Source organism: Patagioenas fasciata, chromosome 25, assembly GCF_037038585.1.
Source record: "Patagioenas fasciata isolate bPatFas1 chromosome 25, bPatFas1.hap1, whole genome shotgun sequence".
Taxonomy (NCBI): domain Eukaryota; kingdom Metazoa; phylum Chordata; class Aves; order Columbiformes; family Columbidae; genus Patagioenas; species Patagioenas fasciata.
This window is the reverse complement of record NC_092544.1, coordinates 922,365-950,355: the sequence shown is the minus strand read 5'-3', so window position 1 is coordinate 950,355 and position 27,991 is coordinate 922,365. Positions and strand designations below refer to the sequence as shown.

Here is a 27,991-nt window from a genome sequence, read left to right as displayed (position 1 = left end):
ATTAGATGATATTTAGTCTCTATTTAATGGAAAACTAATTAAATTACATGAGCAAGTGAATAGAAATTTTTTGTTAATTATGAATTTTGCGAGCTACAAAGGCTAAATGATGATGGATTCTGTAATCTGCCGCACTCTTCGCTAGACGCCGAGATAAGATGACAGCTGAGGAAGAATGGCGTGAATGCATTTTAATTTCTATATCGATTCAATAACAGCCGGCTGAACAGCGATCCATTAACGGCGATCCACGGGAGCTGACGTTGATTGGCAGGCTGACGGCTAATTATGTTAAAATTGGGGGAAGGTTGGTTAAATAGATGTGTGGTTATTACTGGAGGTGGTCTGGTTTGCTCCATCGTGGCGCTTCCCTTGGTGGCGGACGCCTCGCGTGGGGTGACACCAAGTGACACTCGGGCTCTGGGGGCACTTGGGGCTGTTCCCAGGTGAAGCCAGGAGGGCTGGGTCAGGGTCAAGGCCAGCGGCAGAGCACCCCCAGCACGAGCCTGGATTTGGGGTCCCCATCACAGAGAGCACCCCTCATCCTGGGGATGGGGTGTCCTGAGCCCAAGGGTGGAGCATCCTTAACCCCAGGGATGGGACATCCCTGAGCCCAGGGCTGGGGTGTCCTTGTCCCCAGGCTGCTCTGGCCCAGCACAGCCCTGTGCCACTGGTTAATTAGGGGCTTGTTAGCATGGATCCCATCACTTGAGGTGTGTGTATCACGGCTTTTCAGCCAAAATCCAGCCACCCATCAGCCTCTGGAGGGGTTTAACCTGAGCTAAGCACAAACCCCATCCCCGCTCCCCATTAAGGGGAATTACCCAACCGGCTTAATTACGCATGACCTGTGCCGATGATTTTCAGATGTGTTTATCCCACACTGATTTACATAATGCATCGGAATAAATATCTTTTCCCCGTCACTGTAACTCACATAGATGGGGCCCCTCCGCAGATTTCTTTGCCAATAAACATGCCAAAACCCGTAATTTTGTCTCTTTCTGACGACTTAGTGCCGTTAATTACTGCCTGAGCGGGTGAAAGATGGTCCTGAGCCCCCTTGGCTTTGCCTCTGCAGCAGCTCCCGCGGGCTGGCGCGTCCCCACCAGCCTCTCCCGGGACATCCCCGCGCTGAGATTCGGTGCTTTGGTATAAATTCGCCTTCGAAATTCACATTGCGAATCACCACCAAACCCGGGCAACGGCGTCAGCCCAAAAGAAAGAAAAATGTCATCCCCAAGAGCCCAGAAGGAAAAGAAGGGAGGAAAAACCCAACCCAATGCCAGGGCTTGGGGCTGCACATCTGTGACGACCTCTGCATGTTTTCTATCAACCTAAAACCCCCTTTTTTGCCTTGGTTTTGCCTTTTTTTAAGGCATCAACCAGCATCCCCAGCCTGGCTGCCCTGCAGCAGCTTTGTGCCTCCTTCTTCCCCCAAATAACTATTTGCTGGCTGCACTGGGAGCATCACTGATGCTCATCCAGGGGGTTGTATGTATATGACATGGCCCTGATTCGATTTCCTCCTAATATTTCCTCCATAATTTTGGTCATCTGAGTTTTTTCTTGCAAAACGAGTAACAGCCAAGGAGCGTGGAGCCTTGGAGGGTGGTGAGTTATGAGCAGAGCAAGAGACAAAGCGCCGGGCTCCTTTCCCACCCGCTCGCAAATGAAGTTATCTCCTCGCCTCCCAGGGAAGCGCCTCAACGTACTGTATTGACCTTTTTTAATCTAAAATTGATTCCTCGCGAAACTCCAGCTGGTCGAGAGCCAAGCAGGGTCGCAGTGCCATTGTATCGGTTTGCGTGATTTTACATCAGCGTGTTTTGCCCTTCTTTAGTACTTTTTGGAGGACTGAGCAGAGCACTCAGTCCTTGCTCATTGCCAAGGAGATGCTATGGGGCACTTGGGTCCTCACTTTTTTTGACCCATGGGGTGATACCGGTCCCTCTGCTCCAGGTTTCTCCTGTGCTTAAATACCAGAGCCCACAAGCTCGGTCCTGGAGATGGGGCTGGTCCCCCCTTATGCACCCAGATAACCCCTAAAAGCCTGGGACACCTGGGATGGGGTGATGGGACCTTGCTCAGGCTCTCGATGAAGAGCTGGAGATGAGGAGCCAGGAGCGTTGGGGCTGATGGAGTCGAGCAGTGAGGTCCTCACTGCAGAGGTTCCTGTGTTTCAAACACCCAGCGGCTCCGTCTGGTTTCCCCCCCGTCTCCTGGGACCCCTGGTTGAGAGCATACGCTGCATTTTTGTGGCATGGTTTTTGCATTCATGGAAGCCAAGTGTCTTCTGCAAAGCCCATCCTTTGGCCACACATGGGCTTCCCAAAACACTCGGGGCAGCATATAACAGTATCTTGCACTGGAAGGAGCAATTCCCACCATGGAGGATGAAGGAGAAGCTCCGGTATGGAGGGTGCTGTAGGCTGGTCCCAGCAGCGCACAGGGACGTGGGATCCCTTGCCAGCTTGGATGGGCCAGGTCAGACCATGACCAGACCAACACTTGCACGCAAACGCATCTGCAAGGCTGCAGCCCCTCGGCTCCTGTGCAAAGCTGCTCCGGCATGTAAAAGTGTGTGTGGGGGCTGCTTTAGGATATGCTCCCCTATAAAATTCGGGGCTGAGGTTTGAGAAATCATGGAACTGAAAAGCAGCGAACTGTCCTGTGGGGTGCATTTCCAAAGGTTTCTAAAGCAGTGGAAAAGCAGCACCGTGGTTGCTCCTCAGCAGATGTGCACGCTCCGATCCCCCTGAAGGTGTGCTGTGAAAAAAGAACAAAGGCGAGCCGGGTGGGTGGCGTTTAGGGGCCATACTCTGACCGCTTTTCCTGCACCCACCTCCTTACCCAGACCTGCTGCATTTGAGCCTTTGAGCCCTCTGGGAGCAGAGACCCAAAGCTGGGTGCCTGGGTGCTGTCTTGCCTCTGGCCAGCGGTCGTTCCAGCCCTGGAGCCACGTGTGCTGGGCTGCGGAGCCGGTTCTGGAGGAGGACGGGAGGGCTGTGCTGCCAGGGCTGAGCCATCTGTCCGCCCTGCCGGCCCAGCTGCTGCCCTGGCCCGGCCGCCCCAGGGAGTCCCCAGAGGAGGCGGCTGCGGGGTCCCTGTGCTGCCCCTCCGGCCACCACCCAAGGGCCGCAGGGAAGGGGGAGGGCAGCAGTTCAGCTGCCCTTTGCGTTCGCAAATCGCCGGATTTAACCCAGCCCCACCTGGCTCCGGAGGGGGAAACAAAAATAATAATCTGCGATTAAATAAAAACCAAACACTGACGATAACGAAAGGCGGGAGCGACCAGCAGCCGCGCCTGCCGGGAGGGGGCCGCGCTGCCCGGCGCCCCCGGAAGCCGCCAAGGGCTCGGCGCGGCGTACCCGGCCCCGCGTCCCCCCCGCCCGGCCGCGCCGCCCGCCGGGCCCCGCCGGGAGCGCCGCTCGCCTTGTTCCGGCGGCCGCGGCCCGCCCTGCCCGGCGCGCCCCCGACCCCACCCGCCGCCTCCTCCCCGCCCGCCCCCGGGGCGCGGAGCGCGGCTGTGCGGGAGAGACAATAGAGGGGCCGGGCGGGCTCCGCGCAAACCTGCGCGCCCCGGGGATGGCTGGCGAGACGTGCGCGGCCCCGGGGTCCCTGCAGCGGGGGACGGGGCTGTAGCGGGCTCGGGGGGAGCGGGGCTCGGGGGTGGGGGGAAGGCGGAGAAGGGGGGCGATGCCCCTGTGTGAGCCCAGCCCGCCTCTGTGCTAACCTGGCAGGATGCGGGAGGCGCCGGGGCTGCTGTGAAGAAAGTCCCGGGGCTGGCCGGAGGCTGGAGAGCGGAACATGGTGCTGGTGCCCCCCTGATGCTCTGCTGGTGAGGAGCTGGAGGACGGCGACGAGAGGCCACGGTGGGGGAAATCCGAGGCTCCGGCTGGGAAACCATGGGGAGATGCAATGGGAGATGCACGCTGGTCGGATTCTGCTGCCTGCAGCTGGTAAGGCGAGGGGCCGCCTGCGCTCATCAGCATGCCGGGTTGTGCTTTGTGCGGAATGTTGGCTGTCACCCTTACCCGCTCCGTCTCGTGGTGACCTTGCTGTGGGACCAGCTTGGGGACGCTTCACTGCCACCTTCCCCCGAAAGAAAAAAAAGGAAAAAATATAAAATAATCAAGGAAGAGCAAAATGCCAGCCTTGTCCCCTGCCTCGGGCCAGCGCTGCCTGGGGAGAGGGATGCGAACCCGTTCCCTGCGCTGCCGGCGCCTGGGGATGCGTCTCCAGCAGGTGTGAGTGAGCTTTGTTCCCAACTGCAGCCTCTTCCCTCCGAGTTCGCTCCCGCCGGCGCTTTCTCATCCCAGTGACTCCCAGGATGTTTCTTGGGGTGCTGGTCCCCCGAGTTGGGGTAAGAGGGAAACTTGGAGCCGCTGCCAGCACTTTGTAAACTCTCCTGCTTTCGAGCGGACTCGCCTGCCCACGGCCGGGGCCGCCGGGATGTTGGGGGCAGAGAGAAGGGAGAGGTTTAATTTTAATAAGGTTGTTGTCTTTGTAATAATTACGTGCCGTTCTTGCCGCCGCTCGCGAATCAATCTTCATCAGGCTGCTGGCAGAGGGGCAGGCGAAGGGGGCGTGTGGAGTGTTTGGGGGGTTTTCGGATAAAACCAGCACCGATGAGCTTGCGATTAATTATCTCGGACAGCTCCTTCGTTAACGGAGGATCAGCAGCCCACAACTTGTCCCCGCGGCCATGCCGGGGCTCGTTGCAGCGAAGAAAACGAGGGGGGATTGCCGGATCGCGTGGCGGTCAGGATGTGGTGTCCCCGGGGGTGGCGGTGGGGGGCTGGATGGGGACAGCGATGGCACGGCTCCGGGTCCCCTCTGGCGATGGCGGTGACATCCTGCTGACGGGCACTTGCTTCCCAGCGTCGCTCTTGTTCATTCTCCATCCTCGGGAAGGCAGCGAGCGGGGAGGGGTCCCCACCTTTGGATAGAGGGGGGACGCAGCTTTTCTGGGGGGACACAGGAGGCGTGGAAGCCAAGTCCCCAGTCTCGGGCTGCGGAGCCGCAGTGGGCTCATCCCCGGGCTGAAGTCCCTGCGTTCCCAGCGGGAATGGCCTCCTGTGTCCCCAGCTGTCCCTGCGGTTTGGTCTGTAAAGTCTTGCTCTGCGCTTCCTCACCTTCCCCCTTATTCAGGATCAATCCGACGGGTGTTTTCTGGGTCTGCAGGAGTTTCTTGGCTTTTGATCACTTTTTATTTTTACCGCTCAGCTCCTAAGGAGGTTTGTTGGTGTTTATTCCCTGAGCAATCCAGATCTGAGAGATTTTAATCTATTTATTTTAGGGGAAAAAATGAATCAGTGTGAGCTCCCAGGCTGGGAGAGCCGCTCCTGCTCGCAGCTGGAGGAACTTTGTCACGCAGGTTGGGGTCGGGTTTGCTGCAGGTTGGGGTCAGGCTTTCCTCCCCACCCTCCCCTGTGTGTCCCGGTGCTGCTGGTGTCCCCAAAGCCCTGGCTCTGGAACTGCCCCTTACTGGTGGCCTTTCCACCCCAGGCTCGTCCTGTAACCCAGCACCCCATCCCACAGCAGTGGCACCCGCCCCCCCGTGGGGAAAAGGCGCTGCTGGGTCCCTGGGTTTTGGGGTCTGGGCGCCCATCCACAGCCAGCCCTGCGGTGAGGAGCTGGCGGGTGCCATCAGGGTGTCCCCTTGAGTGGCCAAGGCCAAGATTCATGCCTGAGGTGGCGTGGCTGGGACCAGGCAGTGCCGAGGTTTGGGGGGGGACGATGGGGATGGGGGGTGACTCCTGACCCCATCTCTGCTCTGGCTGCTCTGTGACACCCTTGACATGGGGATGGCACCATGGGGCTCACGTCCCCTGGTCCAGGTGGCCCTGATGCCTGTCGTGGGCTCCCTGTGCAATGGGAGGGGACAGCCCTTAGCCACTGGTACTGGCTGGACTGGAGTGTGCTGGGGCTGCCTGAGAAGCCGTGCCCCGTTGCTTTGGGGTCAGTTTGTGCCAGCAGCTGAGCACGCTGGCATGCCACACCTCGTCACCGGCCAGCCCGCGCCTCAGTTTCCCTAAACGGAGCCTGCAGGGGGTCCCCGTGCAGGGTCCCTGTGCTGGGGAGAAGGCAGATCTGGACAGGGGACACACGCTGCCCCACGCAGCCCAGACCCCGGGCAGCGCCTGCACCCGAACCCGTCTGGGAAACTGGTTTTTGGACTGGGGAGCCTGGGCAGCCGCTTCGGAGCATCCCAATATCCTACACACTGCTCCAGCGCTCGGTGAGGCCGTGCTGCAAGCGCTGGGTGTCCTTGTACCCAGGGGACAAGCAGCACCCACCAGATTTTGCCTCTGTTTATGTTTTCTCGCTGGAAAACCCCAGGAATGCGCTTTCCAGACACCCACGGGTGCTGCCCCACCTCGAGAGGGGCTGCCGGCGGTTTTGGTGCTGATGAGGTGAGATGAAATCAAAACTCTCAGGTTTTTGCTGGTTCTCCCCATCATCTGGGGCCCTCAATGACTGGCTGGGGTGCTCGCGGTGCCTTAGTAAACCTTTCTCTGGGGTTCCCATTGCTGTCGGGAGAGTTTATCTTTCCTTTATGTAAAGATGAGAGCTGCTGAGGTGGTTGGGTGGAAAATGAACCCAAAGGTGACTCCACCCCACTCGACAGCGCCAGCATGGGCACAGGAGTGTGAGAGATGTAAGCCGTGACCCTCGTTAACTCTGAAGCCTAATGGTGTCGGTGGCAGGTGGGGACAGCGGTGGTGCTGCTGTACCAGAGCTCAGAGGCAGTGGTGCGGGACTGCTGGAACCTGAGGTCCATCTGGATCTGTCCAGCTGCTGTCCCATGTCCCTTGGCTGTTCCGCTCTGTGCCCTGGGGCCGTGCTGGCGCTGCTGTGGGGCCGGTTGGCTCGAGTGGGCTCCTTCTCCCGCCCAAAGCTGTGACCCCACTGGCTCCCCTGCGGCGTGGGGCTCGTTGTGGGGTGGGATGCAGCTCCAGCCCCGGCGCTGGGTGGGGACAGGATGCTCAGCGCTCCCACCTCCGCCTGGCAGAGCTCCGTGTCGCTCCGAACCGGGGTTTCATTTCCTTCTTTGTTTCTCTCCTTCTCCTTTAATTGGCTGGAAAAGCAAAGCTCGGTTGGCACCTCCCGCCCGGCTGAGCCTGCTGGAGCCTGCCAGGCGTGCAGTGCCATGCGGGGCCGTACCGTGCCGTGTGGGGCCGTACTGTGCCGTGCGGGGCCGTACCATGCCATGTGGGGCCATACCGTGCCGTGCGGGGCCGTACCGTGCCATGTGGGGCCATACCGTGCCGTGCGGGGCCGTACCGTGCCGTGCGGGGCCGTACCGTGCCGTGCGGGGCCGTACCGTGTCATATGGGGCCATACTGTGCCATGCGGGGCCGTACTGTGCCATGGGAGCGGGACTGCGGTTCCACCACATCCTGCCTGCCTGAGCCGTGGGCTTTGCATGGGGCACCCAGAGCCTCCAGGATGTGACCCCCCCATCACCGAGCCTAAGGAGCTGGCGGGGTCGGCTCAACGAAGGATGGGAGAAAGGAGGGGGTGGTCCCATCCCCTGCATCCCTCAGCCACCAGCCCCAGGTGACGTCCCCTTCCCCAGTGGGACCCAGCTGCACCCTCAGGGACTTCACAGCCCTGCTGTCCCCTCTCAGCCCCAGCACCTCTCCCACCTCATTTGCCCAATTTTGGCCACGAACCCTCCGAATCCAGTGAGAATCAGCCACCGCCACCGTCTGCCGGCATCTTTTGTCCTCGTGTGGTTCCCACCCTGGCCGATCCTGGCGTGGGGACAGCGTGGGGACAGCGTGAGGACAGCGGGGCCGGAGCTGCCCCCGGCACCTTCCACCGCGGGGATGGGGGAAAGGAGCCCGGGCTGAACTCTGGATGGGGTTTTTTCAATTACACAATTAAATGCACAATTAGGTATAATTACCAGCGCTCAGAAGGCGCGACTGTTCATAATAGGCATGTAATCTACTGCAGTCACTGTTTATACTGCTGGGCTCCGCTCCCTAATGATTATGGAAAGCTTTCACATTTGCATGGTTGCCATGGAAATGGGGGGCAGACGGCGGCGGGGACGCAGAGCCCCTCGTTTCCCGCGCCCCGTCTCCGCGCGGTGGGACACGGTGGGTGCGGTGACGATCCCGCACCCGCGGGTGCTGCGGGTGGTGGGTGCTGGCGTGGAGGGATGGGGACGCTCCGGGGATGGGCAGTGCTGAGGATCCAGGGACAGCCCCGGGGGGAACTGTGTGTGTTAGAGGTGTGAAACACCCCAGCCCCCGTTGTCACCTCCCTGGGTGGCCACCCCAGGAGCCACAGGAGGGTCCGTGGGTGCGGGTGGTGGTGGAGAAGCGTCTCAGCCCGGCGAGACCTCCCCGTGGCCGCGCATCCTCCGCTGCATCCCCATTATTCACCGGCACAGCTTTGCTTGGCAGGCCGCTATAAAGGTTTATTGGCGCGCGTTTGGGAAGGCAGAACGTTACAGCTCGCAATTAAAACCGCGATTAAAGTGCAGTACATCTAAATTTGCAGGACCAGCTAATGTGCACCCCAGAGTATTAACAAGACCGGTTGAAGATCTCTCTAAATCATTCATGCCGGTTCGTAACAGAGCTGAGAGCAATGGGGACTGGAAAATAAATGTCTCAGAGGGCTGGGTTGTAGAGAAAATAAAGAGGATGAGCCAGAAAACAGCCTGGCCCAGCACCGGAGCTGCGGGAGCCGGGGAAGGAAGGGCCGATGCGCGATGTGATCGGCAAAGCCTAAAACCTGGTGGCCTAACTGGTGCCTGGGAAAGTGAGGCTGGTCCAGCCAAACTTGATCTTGTTTCTTACTGAGCTCCCAAGTTTGGCTGGCGAAAGGGACTGAGCTGCCCTAAGAGTGTTTAGATGCCGATCAGCAATTTGGTTTGATCGCGGGTGGCTTTGTGACGGGGTGGGCGGCTCCAGACCCCGCTCGTCCCAGCGGTCCAGGCTGTGTCCCGTCCCGCATCCTCCTGGGATGCCCAGGGCTGTCCTTGTCCCCATCACAGCATGGAGCTGGGGACAGTTTTTAGCTGGAAGCGCTGGAGCATTGGGGGTTGAGTGGGGAGGAGATACCCTGCTCGAATTCTGGGGATGCTTGGAGGGCCAGAGGGGCTCGGGATGGGACTTGGTGTCTTTCTTTTTTCTTCCCTCCATTTGGAAGCAGCTATTTATTTCAATTTTCAAGATACGTATGTAACGGCCTGGAAAACTGGGAAGGCAAAGTTGGCAGAGAACAGACCCGATCGTATTTAAACAGGACATTAAACTCCAAGTGGTTTATTAATAAGATTAATAACGGCTCCCGTGTGCTTGGCTGGGAAATTTCACCCGTCTTTGGTTTTTACTCTGCGGCAGAAGGAGATTTTACCGTGTTATTTCATAGTGTCCCTGCCCAGCTGGCAGCAGGGACAGTTCAGGAATCACCGGGACTGGGGACTTGCCACACAGCCCTTTGTCACACGAGTGTGTGCAAATCACTCACTGTGCACAAGCGGTGCCACGTCTGGGCTGTGAGCGGCAGCGGGGACAGTCCCCTTGGAGGGACGTGACACGGGGCAGCCCCTGAGCATCCCTCGGGCAGCCCGGGTGACAGCAGTGGCATGGCAGAGCCACTGGCGCTGGCCGAGCTGTCAGGCTCCCAGCCTGGCCGAGCCCTGGCACCCTCGTCATCCTCACTGCCCAGGCTGGGTGTCACCTAAGCAGGGGACACAGCCACCATGCCTGGCCCGGGGTCACAGCTGCGCTGTCACACACAGGGGACACAAGCAGAGACAGGGCAAAGAGCAAGCTCAGGGCTGGCCTGCTGCTTGGCTCTCAGGCTAATTACCTTGATTAGGGCTAATTGGTGTGCTGGGTCAGTCTGGTCTCTTCCCATAACCAGGTCGATAGTGAAGTCCTTTCCCACAGTGGGTCTGTGGGGCAGAGCCTGCGTCCTGGGGACACTGGGGACACCAGGGAGCCGGAGAGGAGCCGGTGCAGGACATGGCGGCTTCGCTTCCCTTGGGCTCTTGCTGGGGATGGAAAATGTGAAGCTCTTTGGTGGACGTGATCTGGGAAACCAAAGGGTGGCCTGGCTCTGCCTCGGGGACTGGCCCAGCCTGGGGGATGCAGGGAGTTGTGGGCACGTCCCGCTGGTTCTGGAGCTGCGTGTGTCTCTGCCTGACACCTTGTCCCCCAGGCACGCTCGTCCCATCGCACAGGGACGCTCAGATACAAAACCCCAGCTGGAAATGTCCCAGGGGAGAGGAGGGTGCTTGGGCTCTCATGGGGGATGCTCAGGTGGGAGTGGAGAATGCTGGGGTGATGCTGGAGGATGCTGGGGCTGTCATGGAGGATGCTGGGGCTGTCATGGAGGATGCTGGGGGTGATGCTGGAGAATGCTGGGAGTGATGTTGGAAGATGCTGGGGCTGTCATGGAGGATACTGGGGGTGATGTTGGAGGATGCTGGGGGTGATGTTGGAGGATGCTGGGGGTGATGCTGGAGGATGCTGGGGGTAGGAGCACAGAGTACTGGAGCAGCGCAGCGAGCGATGCTGAGGTTTCCCGTGGGAAACCCTGTCCGCTCGTTACTCCTGCGCATCAACAGCTCAGATTGATGGTGGTCCTCAGCTATCGCCTGGAAATGTCAAGCTGCGAGTCCTTGTCCCGGCCCCCTCCGGGCTCTTTCCTGCACACACATCCTCCCCCTCCTCCTCCACTCCAGCAAAGGGCCGGGGACAGGGGGCGGCCGTGGGGTTCAGCCGGGTCCCCACTGCCTCGACCCACGTCCCGCAGCCCCGGGAAGGTGCAGCACCAGCCATGGGGCCAGCAGCTTTGCACAAACCCTTTGCAGGCTCCGATTTGTATTTTCTCTTTTTCCCCCCGGTTTTGGCCCAGAACCAGCCCTGTCCCCCTTGCCAACCCTGGGGGACGGTGTCCCCATCTGCACCTCTGTGCCCCCCAGCTCCCGTCCCTCTGCCACCTGCATCCCATCACCAGCCGGTTACCGATTCCCCTTGGCAGCTGCCGGGACTCTGAGGCGGAACCGTCCTTTCCTGGCCCCTCTCTGTAGCATCTGCCGCGGTTTTCCCTCATCTCGGGGAGGAGGGGACTCAGCCAGACTGCTGTGATGGGCACCGGGGTGGCACAGGGCTGGCTTCGAGTGCCCCTGCAGGGTGGGGGTGGTGGCTGCTGGGGTGCAGTGACATCTGGGGGGGTCTGGAGGGGCCTGTGTGCTCCCCAGGGCTGGAGGTGGCACGTGTGTGCTGGCAGTGACATCCCTGCCGTGGCACCATGGTTGTGGGGCAGCCCTGTGGCTGTGGGTGCCACAGCTGGGCTGAGGTGGGGACACCGCGGGGACGATGCTGCAGGGCTCGGGACCAGGCGAGGAGCTCGCAGGGAGCAGGGACGGTCCCCAAGAGCCAGGGGTCCCCGTGCCCGGCCCCCTTGTCTCTCCCCAAGAGTCCCCGCCAGCCCTGTGACAACTCATGGGTGATGCTGAGTTGGGTTTTCCCCCAAAATGTTGATCTGGAAATGCTTATCCCTCCTGCAAGGGCACCCAAAACGGGGGGAGGCTTGGGGCAGCACGCTGTGGGTGCCGAATTTGGGGGCAGCACCCATGTCCCAGCTGGGAAAGGCATCCCACGTGGTTATGGGGAGAGAAAGAGGCTTTTGGGGAAAATCCCAGTTTCCCCAATGTGACGTTGGCCGTGGTGCTGGGGGATGTGCAGGGGACCGGGGGCTGTGCCGGCCCTGCTGCAGAGTTTGGGGTGCTTGGGGGATCGTCCCCAACTCAGCCACAGCGTTGTCACCGTCGCGACATCCCGGTGTCACCCTTGGCACCTCATGCCAAGCGGAGCGGAATGGCCCCAGGGCTCCCCATCCACCACCACGCAACAAAGGGGTCCGTAAAATCAACCCCAAAACCTCCTTCCTGAATGCAGTGGGTATAAAGAGAGGATGAACTAATTAATAAAAGCAATTTTTATGGATGTTTAAGAAGTCTCTAATGAGCTCCCATCCACAGCAGCTGCTAATCGCTGCGTTTAATAATGCGCCGGTGGTCACGGCGAAGGCGCCTTATTAAATCCTCTCCGTGATGAATGGGAAAGGGATCGGTGGGTTTAACAGAAACGGCTCTTTTGCTAAAGGAATTGTTCAAACTATTCAGGTTTCTGGGTTTATTAGGGTGGCTCATCCCTCTGGGTGCCTCTCCAGCTCCGGTCCCGGGCTGCGGGTGGATGGGGCTCAGATGCTCCGGCTGGACCATGGTCCTGGTGCTTGAGCCGCGGGTCCGCGCTCCCATCCCTGGTCACAGCCATGGGGCGGATTTAAGGAAAATGCCAGACTGGCTTGTTATTAAATCCCTTAATAGATAACGAGCAGCACTAATGATGTCCTGTGCAGACTGGAGCTCTGTAAATCACCCCAAAAAGCGTCGGGGTGCCTGGGGAGCAGCCAGGTCCCTTCTGTGCCACTCGCTGCCGGCCTGGCTGCTTCCCACCACCCGGAGACTTTCGTATTCACCCCATGGGAAGATTATCCCCCTCCCACCAGCACCCATGGGTGCCTCAAGCATCTTCGCCTCGTGGGGTGCTGGACACAATCAGCCAGGAGGAGACCCCGATCCCCTCCAGGAACTTGTTGTCATTCAGTGGAGAAAGGAGAATAAACCCCCAATTCTCCAAAAACCGCTGGTCCCTGAGGGTTTTGCTCTGGGGGGTGGCAGCCCTGCCTGGGCGGGCAGCAGTGCCTGACTGCCCGGGGTCGGGGAATCGCCCCGAGGAGAGGGAAACTCGCTGGTTTATTGGATAAATTCCTTTTGTGCCGCCAGCTCCCTCCTCATGGGCTGCGGGGCAGCTGAATCTCTTAAACCCGCATCTCAAGGCGGTTTTGTCTTGTATTTTAAGGCTAAAAAATTGGATAAGTGCTGGAAGTAACAGCTACACCCACGGGACTCGGGGGGCGCACCCGTGGGTACCACCCTCGGATGCCGCTTCATCCCTCCAGGATGCAGGAGCATCCCCTCCTCCTCCAGAACAGCTCTACCCTCCCATGAAGATCAATATTTGGGGAGCGGCAGGCGGGTTCTCCTCCCCGCCGGCTGCCACCGGCTGCTCCTTTCGCAGCACCACGGCTCCCAGGGATTATTTTTGCTCCCCAGCTCATTAAGGGGGTTGTTACCAGGCAGATTTCCTCACCCGATTTTCTCCTTCCCAGCCTGCGGCCGGGGGAGGAGGGATGCCGGTTTCCATAGCGATGCGCTTGGCTTTAATCAGTATTTCTTTCCTGGGAGAATTGATTACGAAAGGTGTCACTAAAGAAGTCAGTAAATTGGATTTTTATATATATATATATTTTTTTTTCTTTTTCTCTCCCCTCTATCGGATTATATTAACAGCATCTTTGAGGCACCGTTTGAGATCCGGGGGAAATTACCTCTTGCTTCTCACAGATGTCGGGCTAAAGAACTTAACTGGGAGAATTAGCATCGAAATTGCCTGCGGCTTAATCCTTGTCCGGATGGGCTCGGCCACCACGGGCTGGTGGGGCCGTCTCAGCCGGGATCTGTCCCGTCTCACCTGTCCCCACATCTGGTGGGGTTTTGCGGATATTTGGAGAGCAATTTGTCCCATTCCTGCTCTTTGCGACAGCCCAAAGCTGCTTTCCCTGCAGGGGTCGGCTCCTGCTTGCTCCCCATCCCGTTTGTTATTTAGGGGGTCAGGCTGCCCCGATCTCTCTCAGCTCCTCGTCTTGTTTGCTGTTCCTGTGTGCCCCCCAAATTTATGTCAAATACTCCTCCAAATTTAACCCCAACGTCTCCCAAACTTAAGCCCAAGATCCCCAGATTTAAGCCAAAGATCCTCCAATTTTATACCCAGTATCCTTCAGATTTAAGGCAAAGATCCCCAGATTTGAGCCCCAAGATCCCCCAGATCTAAGCCCAAGATCTCCCAGGTTTAACCCCAAGATCCCCCAGATTTAAGCCCTAGATCCCCATGTTTAAGCCCAATATCCCCCAGATTGAAGCCCAAGACCCCCAGACTGGAGCTCCAGCCCCGTCTGTCACTGTGTCCCAAGGGCAAACCGGCATCTCCGGACTTGTGGGAGAAATCCCCCCGCTCCGAGCAATTTCCCATTTGCTCAGGGGGTGTTTTAGGGCTTTTGCTCCATTTTAATGAATTCCCAGCCTCTCAGAGGCTGTGCCACTGCTGAGGTCTCTGCTGCGAGTCTCCGGCGTGATGACAAGCCCTGGCTTGTTGTGGCTAATTGAGCCGCTTGATTAAGCGCATTTTTCTTCATCCGAAAGGCTGTTTGTTGGTGCCGGCGTTTGTGGGGGGACAATTGCTGATGGTTTGGAGACAGCAGGTGCCTCCGAGGCTGAGCCGGGGATCGGGGATCTGTGCTGGACGGGGCTCAGGGGTTACTTGCTGTGGGATGGGATGGGATGGGGTGGGATAGGATGGGATGGGATTTTAAAGGTTTTAAAGACACATAGATGAGGTTCTTAGGGACATGGTTTAGGGCTAGAGTTCAGTTAATAGTTGGACCCAATGATCTGGAGGGTCCCTTCCAACCAAAATGATTCTATGATCTGCAATGGACTGGGATGGGATGGGATGGGATGGGATGGGATGGGATGGGATGGGATGGGATAGGATGGGATAGGATGGGATGGGGTGGGGTGGGGTGGGGTGGGGTGGATGATGAGTTGGGAGGGGTAGAATGAGACAAATGGATGAATGGGATGGAATCTCTGGATAGGATGGATGGGATGGATAAAATGGGATGGGATGGAGTAGATAGGACCAAGGGGACAGCAGGCACCCCCATTCACAGTCCATCCCCGAGCTGGTTATTCAGCACAACATGGGGCTGACCGGCCCATTGAGCTTCTGGTCTTCTCCAGCGCTCCTCCATGCCTCAGTTTCCCCATTAGACATTCCAGTGGGTTTGGAGCAGTTCCCGAGGGGACAGAGCAGGTCCCGGCGGGATGAATCCTGCTGTACGGGAGCATCGCTGGAGCTGGGCTGCCCTGGGCGGGGTGGGGAATGAGCCGCTTGCTCCGCTTTTCCTCGGCATCAAAACGTTTCCTTGCTGGGAGGCGAGCAAAGTGTCTCGTCTCGGCATTTCTAGGATGTAATCTTGAAGTTAAATAGAGGCAATATTGTTTTCAAGTTAAATAGGTGTAATATTGTATTGGAGTTAAACCAACCTGCTCGTGGGAAATGTGAAATTGGTGATGTTTGCCTGGAAAAACAGAAGAGTTGAAAGCCCTGTGGGGGTACCAAGGGGCTGTGGGTCTCCAGTGGGGACGTGAGGGGCAGCAAGAGCCAAATCCACCCACAACCGGCGGTTTTGGGAGCCGATGGGCTCAGCAGCGGCTCTTGGGGCTTTGTTGGAGCAGGTGATGGAGCAGCCCTGTCCGCGGGGACTCCCGCTGCCATGGCTTTCAGTGTTCTCAGCATCTCAGAGCACTGCAGAGATTTGGGGGTGTCCCCTGTGCTGTGCCTCAGTTTCCCGTCCCTGCAATGAGGCAAAACAAGGAGGGGGCTTGATTTAATCTGCCTGGTGCAAAGGGCACTTTGCAACCCTTCGGCTGCATTTAGGGGAATTATGATTATTAATGGTTATTATTATTGCCGTTAGGCACCCCGAGGCTGCATTCCCCAGCCCCCCTTGCACAGCAGAGGCACCCCCAAGGCTGGATGGAGCCAGGAGCTCAGATCTGGGGTGCAGAGCTCGGGTGCCGGGGTGTCCCAGGGGTGCTGGGGATGGGTGCAGGGGGTGACCCCGCACCCAGGGGTGCTGCCCGGACCAGGGCCGTATCCAGCCCAGGGAGCAGGTTGCCGGCAGCGCGGTCCTGGGGTGCAGCGTCTAGACAAGCGCATCCAGCCGGGGCTGCCGCCGCGTTCCCATGGCAACGCTGCCGGATGCGGCGAAATGAAATAAATAACCGGGAGTGGGGGTGGGAAAAAACGGGCGAGAGGAGGGAAAGCCCATGGGGTGGGTGCTGGGTGGGCGATGGGGAGCCGTGGAGAGGGACCCCGCGCACCCCAAGTCTCTACCTGTGTCCCCAGCACCCGCAGCTGCATCCCGGAGATCTGGGATGCTTGAGCCACACGCCGGGAGCTCCTAAATGCAGCAATGCTGGATGCACAGAGACCAGGAGCCCCCCAAAACCCGCTGGCATCAACAGGGGGGTTGCAACAGCTGCGGAAGGACCCGATTTGTGCCTCTTTCACCCTGCTTTTTGCTCCTGCTGTGTTTTACAACGGGGCTGCTCAGTCCCAGAGCATCTTGTCGGCCAAGCGCCGCATCCTGCTCATCACCACCCGATACCGGAGGCTCCGGCACCTTTAATTTCTTTTCCTTTGCGATTTCATGAAGGCTTTTGCAAGTTGGAAGTAGGTCAAGAACTTGTTTCCAAGTCATTAAATGAAGTCCCTGGGTTCACAGCGGTGTTTGCACCTTCTTAATAGTCAATTCACTCGCTTGCCGTTCATTTAAATCGCAGCCAATTTCCCTAAGTGGAGGCGGGCGGCTCGTGGGTACCGAGATGAAAATGCCTGCGACTGCTCCTCGGGCTCCCCGGGAGCAGGACGAAGGTGTCACAAGAATGAAAATCAGCAAAACACCTTAAACTGCCTCAAAAAGAGAGGTTGAAGGGGTGGGGGAGCCTGTGCGGGTGCTCTGGGGCTCAGGGTGGGGATGCAGGACCGTGTAGCATCCTTTGGGGCAGGGAGATGGGCTTTGCTTTCCCTCCTGGGGACAGGGACAGGATCCAGCTGGTCCCCAAGAGCCCCCCAGTGATGCTCCACCTGCCTGGGGACACCCAGCTCTGGGGGCTGCGGGAAACGTGTCCCTTGGGGACCAACAACATCGAGCACCGCGCTAGTGGGCCAGGTCCTGCCCCGTAGCTCTGCTTAGGGGGTGTGCTTTCCCTAAACCCCACGATTTTTTTGGCCAAAACTCCTAGAAACAGGGCATTTCTACCCCGAAAAACCAGGACAGGCTCAGCTGGGGGGAGGGCGATGCTCTCGCAGCATCTTCGGACGCAGCGTGGAGGGGAATTCGAGGCGGAATAAAAACCCCAAATCTCTTCAAAATGCAGCGAAATGAAAAGTTAAATCCCCGGCGAGCCCCGGGCATATGGTGTTCGGGAGGAGATCGCCCGGCTGAAGGATAATAACCCATCGGGGGGTAGCGGAGCCCCCGCGCCGCTCCTGCCTGGCCGCAGCACGCAGGGGAGGGCACAGGGTTTATTGCAGCCCGACGCGCAGATGCTGCTGCTGAGATGAAGGGCAGCGGGCAGCCCAGGAGCATCCTGCCCGCGCTGCCTGTGCTGCCTGTGCTGCCTGCGCTGCCCATGCTGCCCACGCTGCCTGCGCTGCCTGCGCTGCCTGCGCTGCCCGTGCTGCCTGTGCTGCCCACGCTGCCTGTGCTGCCTGTACTGCCCGTGCTGCCCACGCTGCCTGTACTGCCCGTGCTGCCTGTACTGCCCGTGCTGCCCACGCTGCCTGTACTGCCCGTGCTGCCTGTACTGCCCGTGCTGCCCACGCTGCCTGTACTGCCCGTGGTGCCCGTGCTGCCCACGCTGCCTGCGCTGCCCACGCTGCCTGCGCTGCCTGTACTGCCCGTGGTGCCCGTGCTGCCCACGCTGCCTGTGCTGCCCACGCTGCCTGCGCTGCCCACGCTGCCTGCGCTGCCTGTACTGCCCATGGTGCCCGCGCTGCCTGCGCTGCCCGCGATGCCTGCGCTGCCTGCGCCTGCCCCGCCGACACGCAAACCGCGCAGCTGGATTGTCAGGAGCGTCCAATTTTCAACCAGAATATTTTCCTATTTCTGGGAAAAATCAGAGAGGGGGAATATTCCCGTCCCCTGCCCGCGGGGCTCGGTGAAGATGAAGGTGGTGAAGCGTGGGAGAAAATAGATGGGATAAGTTTCCATCCTAGAAAAAAAGGATGTTCACCCCGCAAATGGGTTTTGCCCAAGTAGTAAAAATGTGCACACCCCTTATTCTGCCCCAAAACAGCCCAGGTGAAGCAGCAGCGAGCAGTGGGACCCCAGGACAGGGGAGAGCACGTGGTGGCCTGGCTGGGCTGTCCCCGCAGGTAGGAGGATGGAGTGACTGGTGTCGCCTTGTGAATTAATGGGGCTGGACCCCCATGTCACCATGGCCCCCTCTCCGTGTCACTGGTGCCCGACATGCTCCAGACACCTGCGCTCCCCCTTGGGGATGTCAGGGACAAGGGGCTTTTATTTCAAAGCAATTAAATACATAATTATGTGCCCAGAAAAATCACTGCCTGGCCGTGGGGGGTGACACAGCTTGAGATGCAGCTGGGGAACGGGGGGGTCACTGGCCTGTGTCCCCAAACATGACCCCCTGCCTGCTGCGCCCTGGGGTGCTGGTGCACCCTGGGATGCTGCCTGGGAGGCTTTGGGGTGGGCAAGGGCACAGCGGGCAGCAGGGATGTCCCCAAAATGTCACCCAGCACCCAGCCATGCAGCTCTGCACCTCTGGGGGGGCTGAGGGAGAGACTGGAGGGACCATCCCACTCCCCAGCTCCACCAGCAGATGACCCCCAGCACCGCAGCTCCCGTCGCTCTCCGCTCGTTAATTATTGAGGCTTTGGAGATGCAATAATATATTTATGCGTGTGTGTCAGCAAACATGTCATCGCCATCGCCGGCGAGGCGAGAGGATGGAGCCGGGGAGGGGTCAGCGCCGCCTCCCCCGCGGAGCCTGGGGGACTGGGGGCCGCAGCTGGGCCTGTGTCCTTGCCCTGGGCCATGGTGACACCACCGTCACCTCCCTGGGCACTGCGGGAGAGGGTCGTGGATGAATCGTCCCTGCGATTGCCGGGGCTGCTGAGCATGGACACACGAGCCCCGGGGTCACTTGTGTCCACAGGTGGCCAAGTCCTTGCGTCCCTCTGGCTCTGGGGGTAATTAAGTGGTTTTTGGAGAGGTCTCTAAGAGCCATAGGGTGTGACAGATGTGATGGAGGATCTGCTGCCAATCCTGCTTCCTTGGGCTGCCGCAAATCCCAGGCAGGATTGTGGGCTGGGGGGACCATGGTGGCTCTGGCTTGTCCCTGGTGGGGGCAGCAGGGTGAGGGGTGGCCCTGGGCCACACCGTGAGGGTGACTTGGGGACAGATGAACTCTTTTGCACTTCAATTTGCTGCCAACACCCCTAAAAAATCCCATTTTCCTCCAGCTCTGCCTCACCGGTTCTGCCTGCCCAGGGTCCTGGGCTGAGCCCCCGCCTGTCCCCTCCTGTCACAGCCCTCCCGTCCCCTGCTGTCACATCCTCCCCGGGGACCCCGCGCGCTGCTGGAGCCTGGTCCCCACGTCTTGCTCGCTTCGATTTCTTGATTAAAATAAAATCATTGCAGGCAAGGCGTTTCAATTAGCAGGACTCTGGCGCGCGTCTTCCCCTGACTAATTGATGTGATTTGCTGCAAAGGGAACTTTTGGGGCTGATCGATAAACTAGAGAGTGTTTAATTAAGAGGGAGCCCTAAAACTCGTTGCATTGATCAGCTGCAGGTTTATCTTAATTAGCAGTGGGATGGTGTGTGGTTCCCAGCCCCGCACCCCCAGGAGCATCGCGGCTTCGATGGCAGAGAAGCAGCAACACCTGAAAGGGGAGAGCAGGGTGTTAATGAGGGGAGGTCAATAAATGAGGCTGCTATTGGCATAGGAAATGCCCCTCATGGGAGGGAGACAGCCTGGGGAGGATGCTCTGAGCTCTACAGGTTGCATTTGGGGGTGGATGCTGCTGGTCCCCAAGTTGTTTGGAGGTTTCTTGTGGAGTGTGTGGTGAGTTTGCAGAACCCCTTGCCATGTTCACCAGCGATGCTGAGCCCCGGAGCTGTGCTGGGCTTGTTCCCTGCCCTGGCTTTGGTTGGGGCCACTGGTGATGAAGGGCTGTGGGGCATTGAACAGGCTGCCGAGGGCAGTGCTGGAGTCACCATCCCTGGAGGGCTGGATGGAGATGAGGTTCTCAGGGCATGGGGCAGGGACAGGGCTGGGGGAACGGTTTGGCTTGATGATCTTGAGGGTCTCAGAGAGTCACTGGTACCCAAAACTTGCAGCCTTCACACCTGCCCCTGCTCAGCAGCTCTGTCAACAGCCCCCGGATCGATGGGCGGCTGTGAAACCCCGAGTGCTGTGCTCCTTGTATCATTTATTATTTACATCTCTCAATTTAAAAGATTTACAGCCTGGTTGTAAGTATTTCCAAAGGCTGTTTTCTCAGAGAGTTTAAGTAGCGTGGAAGTGAATTAAGCCGCAATGCAAACAGCCTCGGTCCCGGCCCCACGGATGCCGGGGCTGCTCCGCGTCTTTGTGTCGTCTTTAATGGAACCTGGGGTCCTGCTGGCACGGATCTGGCAGATCCCATCCCAAGAATAGAGTAGGGAATGGGATACCATGGTTGTCAGCTCTGCCTTTGGCTTTCCACCCATGGGCAGGATGGAGCTGGGCTAAAGCAGGCATTAATTAGAGCTCTTGCTAAGCCAATTCAATCAGTGCGTGATGCTTCATGGATGGGGCAACTGAGGCACAGCTGGCGGTTGCACACGCAGATGCGTCAGCCGTGCCTCATCCTCCAGGAACACTTAGGGAAGGACTTTTGCCACCTCATTTATTTCCCTCCTGGAATTAGGACACCTTAGGTCGGTCTGGCTGGGCAGGGATGCTGCGTTGGGAAACTGAAGCGCGGAGGGTGCTGGTGGGACAACAAGCTGGCAGCTCCCTGCTCCACCTTCTCAGCTCCAAATATTCCCAATAACCCCTCGCTCGCCCACCACGGCCAAGGCGTCATGCAGACATTTCAGCCCATTGCAACTAATTATCTGTGGGGCTTCCCGTTAATTACTGGCTGCTCTTTGCCTTCCGCACCCCGGGAGCCACTGGGTGGCCGGTGTCCTGCTCTAACACCCGCAACCCGCTCTGCTCTGCTGCAGGTCGCGGCGCTGGAGAGGCAGATCTTTGATTTCCTGGGCTACCAGTGGGCACCCATCCTGGCGAATTTTTTACACATCATGGCCGTTATTTTGGGTATTTTTGGGACCGTCCAGTACAGATCCAAATACCTCATGATGGTAGGTACCGCTGTGGAGGATGCTCCCACGCCTGGGTGCAGAATCCTCAGCCCCAGGTCCTGTATCCCAACCCAGATCCCTGTGTATCCAGTGGGATCCAGCGAGCTGGGGGGTGGAGCGGGGCGTGTGCTCGGCACGGCGTGCCCTGACCAGCTCTCTCCCGGCAGTACGCGGTGTGGCTGGTGCTGTGGGTTGGCTGGAACGCCTTCATCATCTGCTTCTACCTGGAGGTTGGACGCTTGTCACAGGTAACGTTCCCCCCCATCCGCCTTCCCTCCATCTTTCCGTCATCCCTGCTGTCCTGCTCTCACCCTCCTCCTTCCTCTGTCCCCAAAAAGGACCCAAAACCCCCAGGGATGCAGAGGAGGTTGCCCAGCATCCCTGGACCACTCTGGGGGTGATCCCATGGTCCGGTCTTTTGGACGGCTGAATGCAGCCACAGCATCGCAAGCAGCTGTGTCCCTGCCTCAAGGCCAAGCTGCTGCACTGGTGACAGCTCCGTGACATCCGTGATGTCACCTGGGCACCATGGCACACCTGTGTGCTGCTTCACCAAGTGGTCTGTGCCACGGGCGTGGGGGAAGCCATGAACCCTGAGGACACTGGCTGTGTGTCAGGGAGATTTGGGGTTCATCAGCTGCTCTGGGTGCCTGCGGTGCTTGTGGAGCATCCTTGGGTTGGAAAAGCCTGCTTTCTGTCCACCCCCTCTGCAAAGAGCCCCAGCTCCACAGCCTCCTCCTCTGCTCCTTCCTGCAGGACCGAGACTTCATCATGACCTTCAATACCTCACTGCACCGCTCGTGGTGGATGGAGAACGGGCCGGGCTGCCTGGTGACGCCGGTGCTCAACTCCAACCTGGCGCCCGAGGACCATCACGTCATCACCGTCAGCGGCTGCCTGCTCGACTACCAGTACATCGAGGTGGTGAGCAGTGCCACGCAGATCTTCCTGGCGGTAAGGGCGGCCGCCGCCGCTTTTCCTCCTCATCCCAAACTGCAAAGTGAGAAAGAGGGCATGATGGCAGGGACCGGAGGTGTCCCACCATCACACATCCATTCTGTAGCATCAAGGGCAGCATTGGCTTAGGGATGGGAGGAGAAGAGCAAAATGGTTTGGGTTGGAGGGACCTTCCCAGCCCCCCAGTGCCCCCTGCCATGACAGGGACATCTCCACCAGCTCAGGGTGCTCAGAGCCCCGTCCAGCCTGGCCTGGGATGTCTCAGGGATGGTTCATCCACCACCTCTCTGGGTACCTGGGCCAGGCTCTCACCAACTTCTCCCTGTTCGCTTTTGTTTCACAGCTTTTCGGCTTTGTCTACGCCTGCTACGTCAGCAAAGTGTTCCTGGAGGAAGAAGACAGCTGTAAGTGACACTTGCTGGGGACAGGAGCGATGCCTGGGCTGCGGGTGGGTGAAAGGATCCCTTTAGTTGAGTTTTTTGCCCTGTTTTTCCAAAATTATTCTACGATTCAACACCCCTCCAGAAGCACTGAGCCCCCCAGCCCCAATGAAGCAGGCGGTTGAGGCCGTAGACATCCAACCGCATTAAATGCTCATCTGGCACTTATTAATCCGCGCCGGCTGGCAGGGACGCGCCACAACCGCCGGCGCGGCAAGAGCCACCGAGATGCGCCCGGCATCGCGCTCCTTCCCCACGGCACCGGGATCGGCGGCCCCGCCGGTGCCGGCACCCACAGATGGTCCCAGCCGGGAGGTGCCGGGCCCAGCACCCCCACATTGTCACCGCGCCGCTGCCGGGAACCGATGTAGCGGAAAAGGAAAATCTCCGTGTGAAATCGGACACTGCCTGCGGTAATAACTTGTCTCTGTACCGGGGGAGCAGGCAAAAGGGTTTATCTACCGCCGCCGGCTTTGAAGCGTGTTTGCATTCAAACAAACTCCTGCATTCAATACACTTTTAATATTAATGCTGCTGGAGCCCAAGATTCAAATGCAGCTTTTTAAATGGAATATCTTATTAGATTTGGAAATGGATGGATGGCATCAAAATTGAGAGCTGGCTGAATATTAAGTCGGGAAGATAAATATGCTGGGAGAACTGGGCTCCCCCCTCGAGCTTCCTGCTGTTTCCTGGACGCCCACGTGTGAACCCACCCGGATTGCAGCTCTATGGGGATTAATATATTGGTTTTGGGGAGATGGGTCACGCTACGGCTCCCGTGGGGGTTTGGAAACCCTCCCTGGCCACGCATGGTGCCCATTCCTGGGCTGGCTGAGCAGCCGCTTGAGGTTTCGGGTCTGGGGGCAGGTGGAGAATCCCAGGTTGGAAGGGACCACGAGGATCACAGAATCACGGAATGGTTTGTGTTGAAGGGACCTTCCCAGCCCCCCAGTGCCCCCCTGCCATGAGCCGGACATCGTCACCAGCTCAGGGTGCTCAGAGCCCGTCCAGCCTGGCCTGGGATGTCTCAGGGATGGTTCATCCACCACCTCTCTGGGAACCTGGGCCAGGCTCTCACCACCCTCAGGGCAACAATTCCTTCCCCATGTCCAGCCTGAATCTCCCTCCTTCAGTTTTGGAACCATGAACTGCCAGGCTGGGAATTGCAGCCGTGATAACTGATATATTGATGTCTGCAATTCCCGTAAATGACAGGCTTGAAACAAGATGTAATCCCCCCATAACTCTCCTTAAATGTCCACTTGGAGACAATAATAGGGTAATTTTCCCCACTTTGTCCATCCTGCAACGCAAGGGCTATGGCAGTGAGGAGAGAGAGCCTGAGGGATCTCTGCAAGTTGGTCCAGCTCCTTCCCTCTGATTCTCACCACGCTTTCCCGGGATGCTGTGGCAACCTGGGATGCTGCGTTTCCCTGGGGTGCTGCGGTGACCTGCGTGACCCACGGGTACCATCGGGGCAGGAAAGGCAGGGAAGCCGCCCTGCTGCCCTCCCCCGCTCACCTCGCTGCTCTCCCCCTCTCCCCAGTCGACTTCATTGGCGGCTTTGACTCCTACGGCTACCAGGCGCCCCAGAAGACGTCGCACCTACAGCTACAGCCGCTCTACACGTGAGTCCGCACCGGGGAAAAGCCTTGGGGATGCTCGGGGATGCAGGAGCCCCTTGAAGGTGCCTCATCACACCATCATAACCCAAAAGATTTGGGTCTGTGGGTCTGCTTGGTCTCAAAAAGCCCAGGAGCTCCACAGGGGCTGGGGCTGGGTGGTTTTTTGGGGGATCGTGCCCTTGTTTTGCTTTTTGCTGCTTTTCTTTGCTGAGCACCAACACTGCCCGGGGGAGCGCAGCTCTTCAGATAAGTGCAGCTGACTTGTTTCTTCTCCCTTACCCATTAAGCTTAACTAGATAAATGCTCAAACGCGATAAGGCTGCGAAATCTAAAGGGATTAGCCTCGTGCGGGCTTTGCCGGATGCCAAAAATTAATTATATTTTAAGCCTTCTATGCAAATTCAAGGGCACACCATGCAATTAGAGATGCAAAGAGGGGGCTGTGGTGGAACAAACACATTTGTGTTGCTGCTGGGCCCTCCCTGGGTGTTTGGGTCTCCTGTGTGCTCTCCCCGGTGCGGGGGAGCACCCATGGGTGCTGTGCATCAAGCTAGAACTTCCCCAAGAGCCCCCCAGTCCCTGGGTGAGTGGGGCGCAGCAGGATGGGGACATGGATGGTGGCACCTCCTGGGGATTGAGGTGGGTGTCCTGCCCCTGCAGTGGGTGATGGAGGATTTGGGTGCACAGTTTGGGGATGGGTTGTGCATCCCCCCGGGTACCGGAGCACCCCGTGATGCTGGGGACAGTGCAGCCTGGCTCCCCTGCCTGCGGGGCTGGCTCGGGCAGCAGTCCTTGTAATTAGATTGCTTCCTAATTAATCAAGCTCGTGGGCCACCCCCATCCTTGTGGCCTTTCTGCCCAGGAGGGGTCACAACCCAGAGGCTGCCATGGCTCTGCCAGCCCCCCTGCCCACAGCCCCCTCCATCCTAACCTGGCAGCTCATTAATAACCCGCCACCTAATTAATGCAGCTGTAATTTATATCAAGGCGCTTCCATTGCCCTGACAGTCATGACGGGTCAGGCTCATGGGCCCAGGGGGATGCACCCTGTCCCCAGGGTGGGAGACACCAGGGGTTGTGGTGGCACGGTGACACCCGAGGGGACACGGGGGTTGCTGGGACAGTGGTGACCCCACCTCAGGGGACATGGGAGGTCTCGCTGCCACCTGTGACCCACGCGAGGATGTGCAAGGTGCTGTCCCAGCTCGGTGGAGCGAATCCGGCCGCTCGTGTCCCCAGGGGACAGCTGAGCAGGAGGGACGCGGGGCTGCGTCCTGGCCCAACAAATTAAAGCTTATTGTGCAGTTCCCAATTAGCTGTAATTGGATTAATGGCGGGCGCGGGGGAGGGTTTCCACCCAGGGGAAGGAGGAGGATGTGCTGTGTCAGCAACTGCTCCTCGTCCCCTCGGGTCCCTCCTGCCTGGCCAGAGTGGCACTGGGTCCCCACCTGCCGTGTCACATCTGGGCACTCGCACTGTCCCCCACTCCGGGACAGGGGCTCTCACCTCCGAAATCCCTCCTGTAGCACATGGGGACAGTGGGAAGCGCAGGTTGGGAGCTGAGACCGGGGCAGTTGTGACAGGGATGGGGGCCCCCTGTGCTGCCCCAAGGGACAGGGGATGTTTCTGCTGTGAGGGGCTGTGTGTGTGTGCCCTGTGCTGTGGCTGTGTCCCTCTGTCTGTTTGTCCGTGTGTCTGTGGGTGCCCTGTGCCAGGATCTGGCCCCCCCTTGTGACAGGGACTCCCGGACCCCAGTGTCACCCTGACCCCCTCTCCCCTCTGTCCCCAGGTCCGGGTAACCCCCTCCTGCCGGGATCCAGCCCAGCGTGGGAGCCCCACAGTGACAGGACCCCGGAGCGAACTGTCCCACACCCGATGACACGACCCCCGGCCAGGCGGGGACACCACGTGAAGCCACCCGGTCCCCTCCTGCCTCCCTGCACCCCACAGGACCCCCTGAAAACAGAGCCAGGAGCTGCACATCCATCCCAGCCTGCATCTCCGAGCCCGAACCACCCACCCACGGGGGGACTGGATCAAGGGGACCCCCCAGAGCTGTGCTGTCCCCCCGGGCTCCCACACCCTCCCAGGACGGGGACGTGGGGACACGCGGGGCGGTGGCCTCGCTGCTGGACGCTGTTTTCTGCTCGTTCTCCCAGCCTGGTTTTCCCCCGGAGCAGCGGCCGGGCGGGGGGGCCTGGCGCGGGATTGGGGCAAAACCAGCTGGTTTGGAGCAAACTGGGAGCAGGGCGAGGCATAAACACAGCTTTGGGGACAGCGGGGCACACAGAGCAGCTTTGTCCCCTGCGGGGTTGGGACAGTTTCCCCAAATGCTGGCTTTGGGAGTTGGGCTGGCCCCAAAAATGGGGTTTTTGCTCCCAAAAGGCGTTTTCCAGCCCCCCTGGCTGCATGGAACAGCGTCGAAGGGGCTCGGGCCGGGATTGATCCCCTCGTCCCGAGGAGCTGGATCCGACCATCAGCATCTTGCCTCAACCTCCCCAGATGTGGGGCTATGGCGGGAACAGAGCACCCAAAACCCCCCCAGCCTCCCCATCCCTGCCGGATTTTGGGGGGATCTTGCTCAAATTTGGCAATACTGACGCTGCTGTCGACACAGCCCCTTGCCGGCTGTTTTAACGAATCTAATGAATGTTTTGGGTTGGGTTTTTTTAATTATTGGTTTGTTTTGTTTTCTTGGGGTTTTTTGTTATTTAGTTTAATTTGAAGTGCCTGAGTAGACTCTGGCTGAGTGTGACCCCCCCCACCCGCGAGCCTGCGCCGGCTCCCCCAGGCCCATGTGGTGCCTTCAGCCCCGCTCTGCCCGCCCCGGGGGGCAGCCGGTGCCTCTCGGACCCCCCGGCCCCTCCACCCCTGTGCAGTCTCATCCACCCATCGGGTTCGGCAGCCGAAGAGCGGCGATGTCGGTACGCGAGGAATGGTTGTTTCGTTTGGGGGGGCGGGGGAGGCGAGTTCCATTGGGCAGCGATCGCTTTGCAAACGGGGAATTCAAAGCCTCCGAAGCTGGAAGGAAAAAGTTGTTTCACGCAGAATTTCAGTGCCCCCAAGCTCCTTTTTCCCTTTGTGGTGGGACGCGCTTCCCCTGGATCTGGCCCCAAACCCCCCCTTTGCATCTGGTCACATGCATTTTGCCTCCCAGGAGTTTTTCCTCCAGTCCTGGGGTTATCTGGGGGTTTTCGGTTTGCATCCTTAAGTGATTATTTTGTTATTTATTCTGTCCCTCCCACCAAGCAGCCGGGAAGAGCCAAGGACCAAAGCTGCCCAGCCCAAAATGGTGGGCAGGGGGCGGGCTGCACCCCCCGGCCCCTCCGCCGCCTCCGGCCGAGCTGCTGCCTTGCCAGGCAATAAGTTTTCCACCCTTTCCCTCTCTATTTTCTCCTTTTTCCAAGGAAAATAGTGGTTTTCAAGCAACCCCCCAAACACATCCCCATCCCCAGCTTTGCGGACAGCAGCATCTCCGGGGTTCATTTTCCTCTCCAGGCTCAAGGATGCTCTCACTGACCTGGGGTGGGGTGGGGTGGGCAGACACCCACCCACTCAAAACCCTTCTCAAACCCCACGGGACGCAGAAGGAAACATTCCCATCACTTAAACCCGTTCGAAGAGCTTCCCTCCCTCCTGAGCTCGGCGGGACCCAGGCACCGGCGCTCCACAAATCCTTTGTTTTTTCAGTTGGCTTGTTTTTATATGAGACTGTATTTGTAATGTGAACCGAGGATTTCTTTTCTATTCTGTAACTATAAAGTCGAAGGAAAGTTTCACCCGATGGCTGTTCTGGTGTTGGGGCATTTCCCTTCTTCCTGCAGTCGAATCGATTAAGAAGGGGTGGGATTGTTTTAAC

The 27,991-nt window shown here is 58.9% G+C and overlaps 1 protein-coding gene and 1 long non-coding RNA gene across 2 annotated transcripts; one reads left to right on the top strand and one right to left on the bottom strand.

Moving 5' to 3' along the window:
• Positions 1–6: 6 nt before the first annotated feature.
• LOC139825576 (uncharacterized) lies at positions 7–3,874 on the bottom strand. Its single transcript, XR_011735704.1, has 2 exons — positions 3,737–3,874; positions 7–2,769 (listed from the first exon to the last, which is right to left on the bottom strand). It is a non-coding gene; the product is annotated as an uncharacterized lncRNA (long non-coding RNA).
• Positions 3,826–27,911, top strand: NKAIN1 (sodium/potassium transporting ATPase interacting 1). The gene is made up of 7 exons (XM_065857258.1): positions 3,826–3,962; positions 20,970–21,107; positions 21,275–21,355; positions 21,864–22,061; positions 22,408–22,468; positions 24,054–24,135; positions 25,922–27,911. The coding sequence occupies exons 1-7, from the start codon at positions 3,909–3,911 to the stop codon at positions 25,929–25,931; spliced, it is 624 nt and encodes a 207-aa protein (XP_065713330.1). The 5' UTR covers positions 3,826–3,908; the 3' UTR covers positions 25,932–27,911.
• The last annotated feature ends 80 nt before the right edge of the window (positions 27,912–27,991 follow it).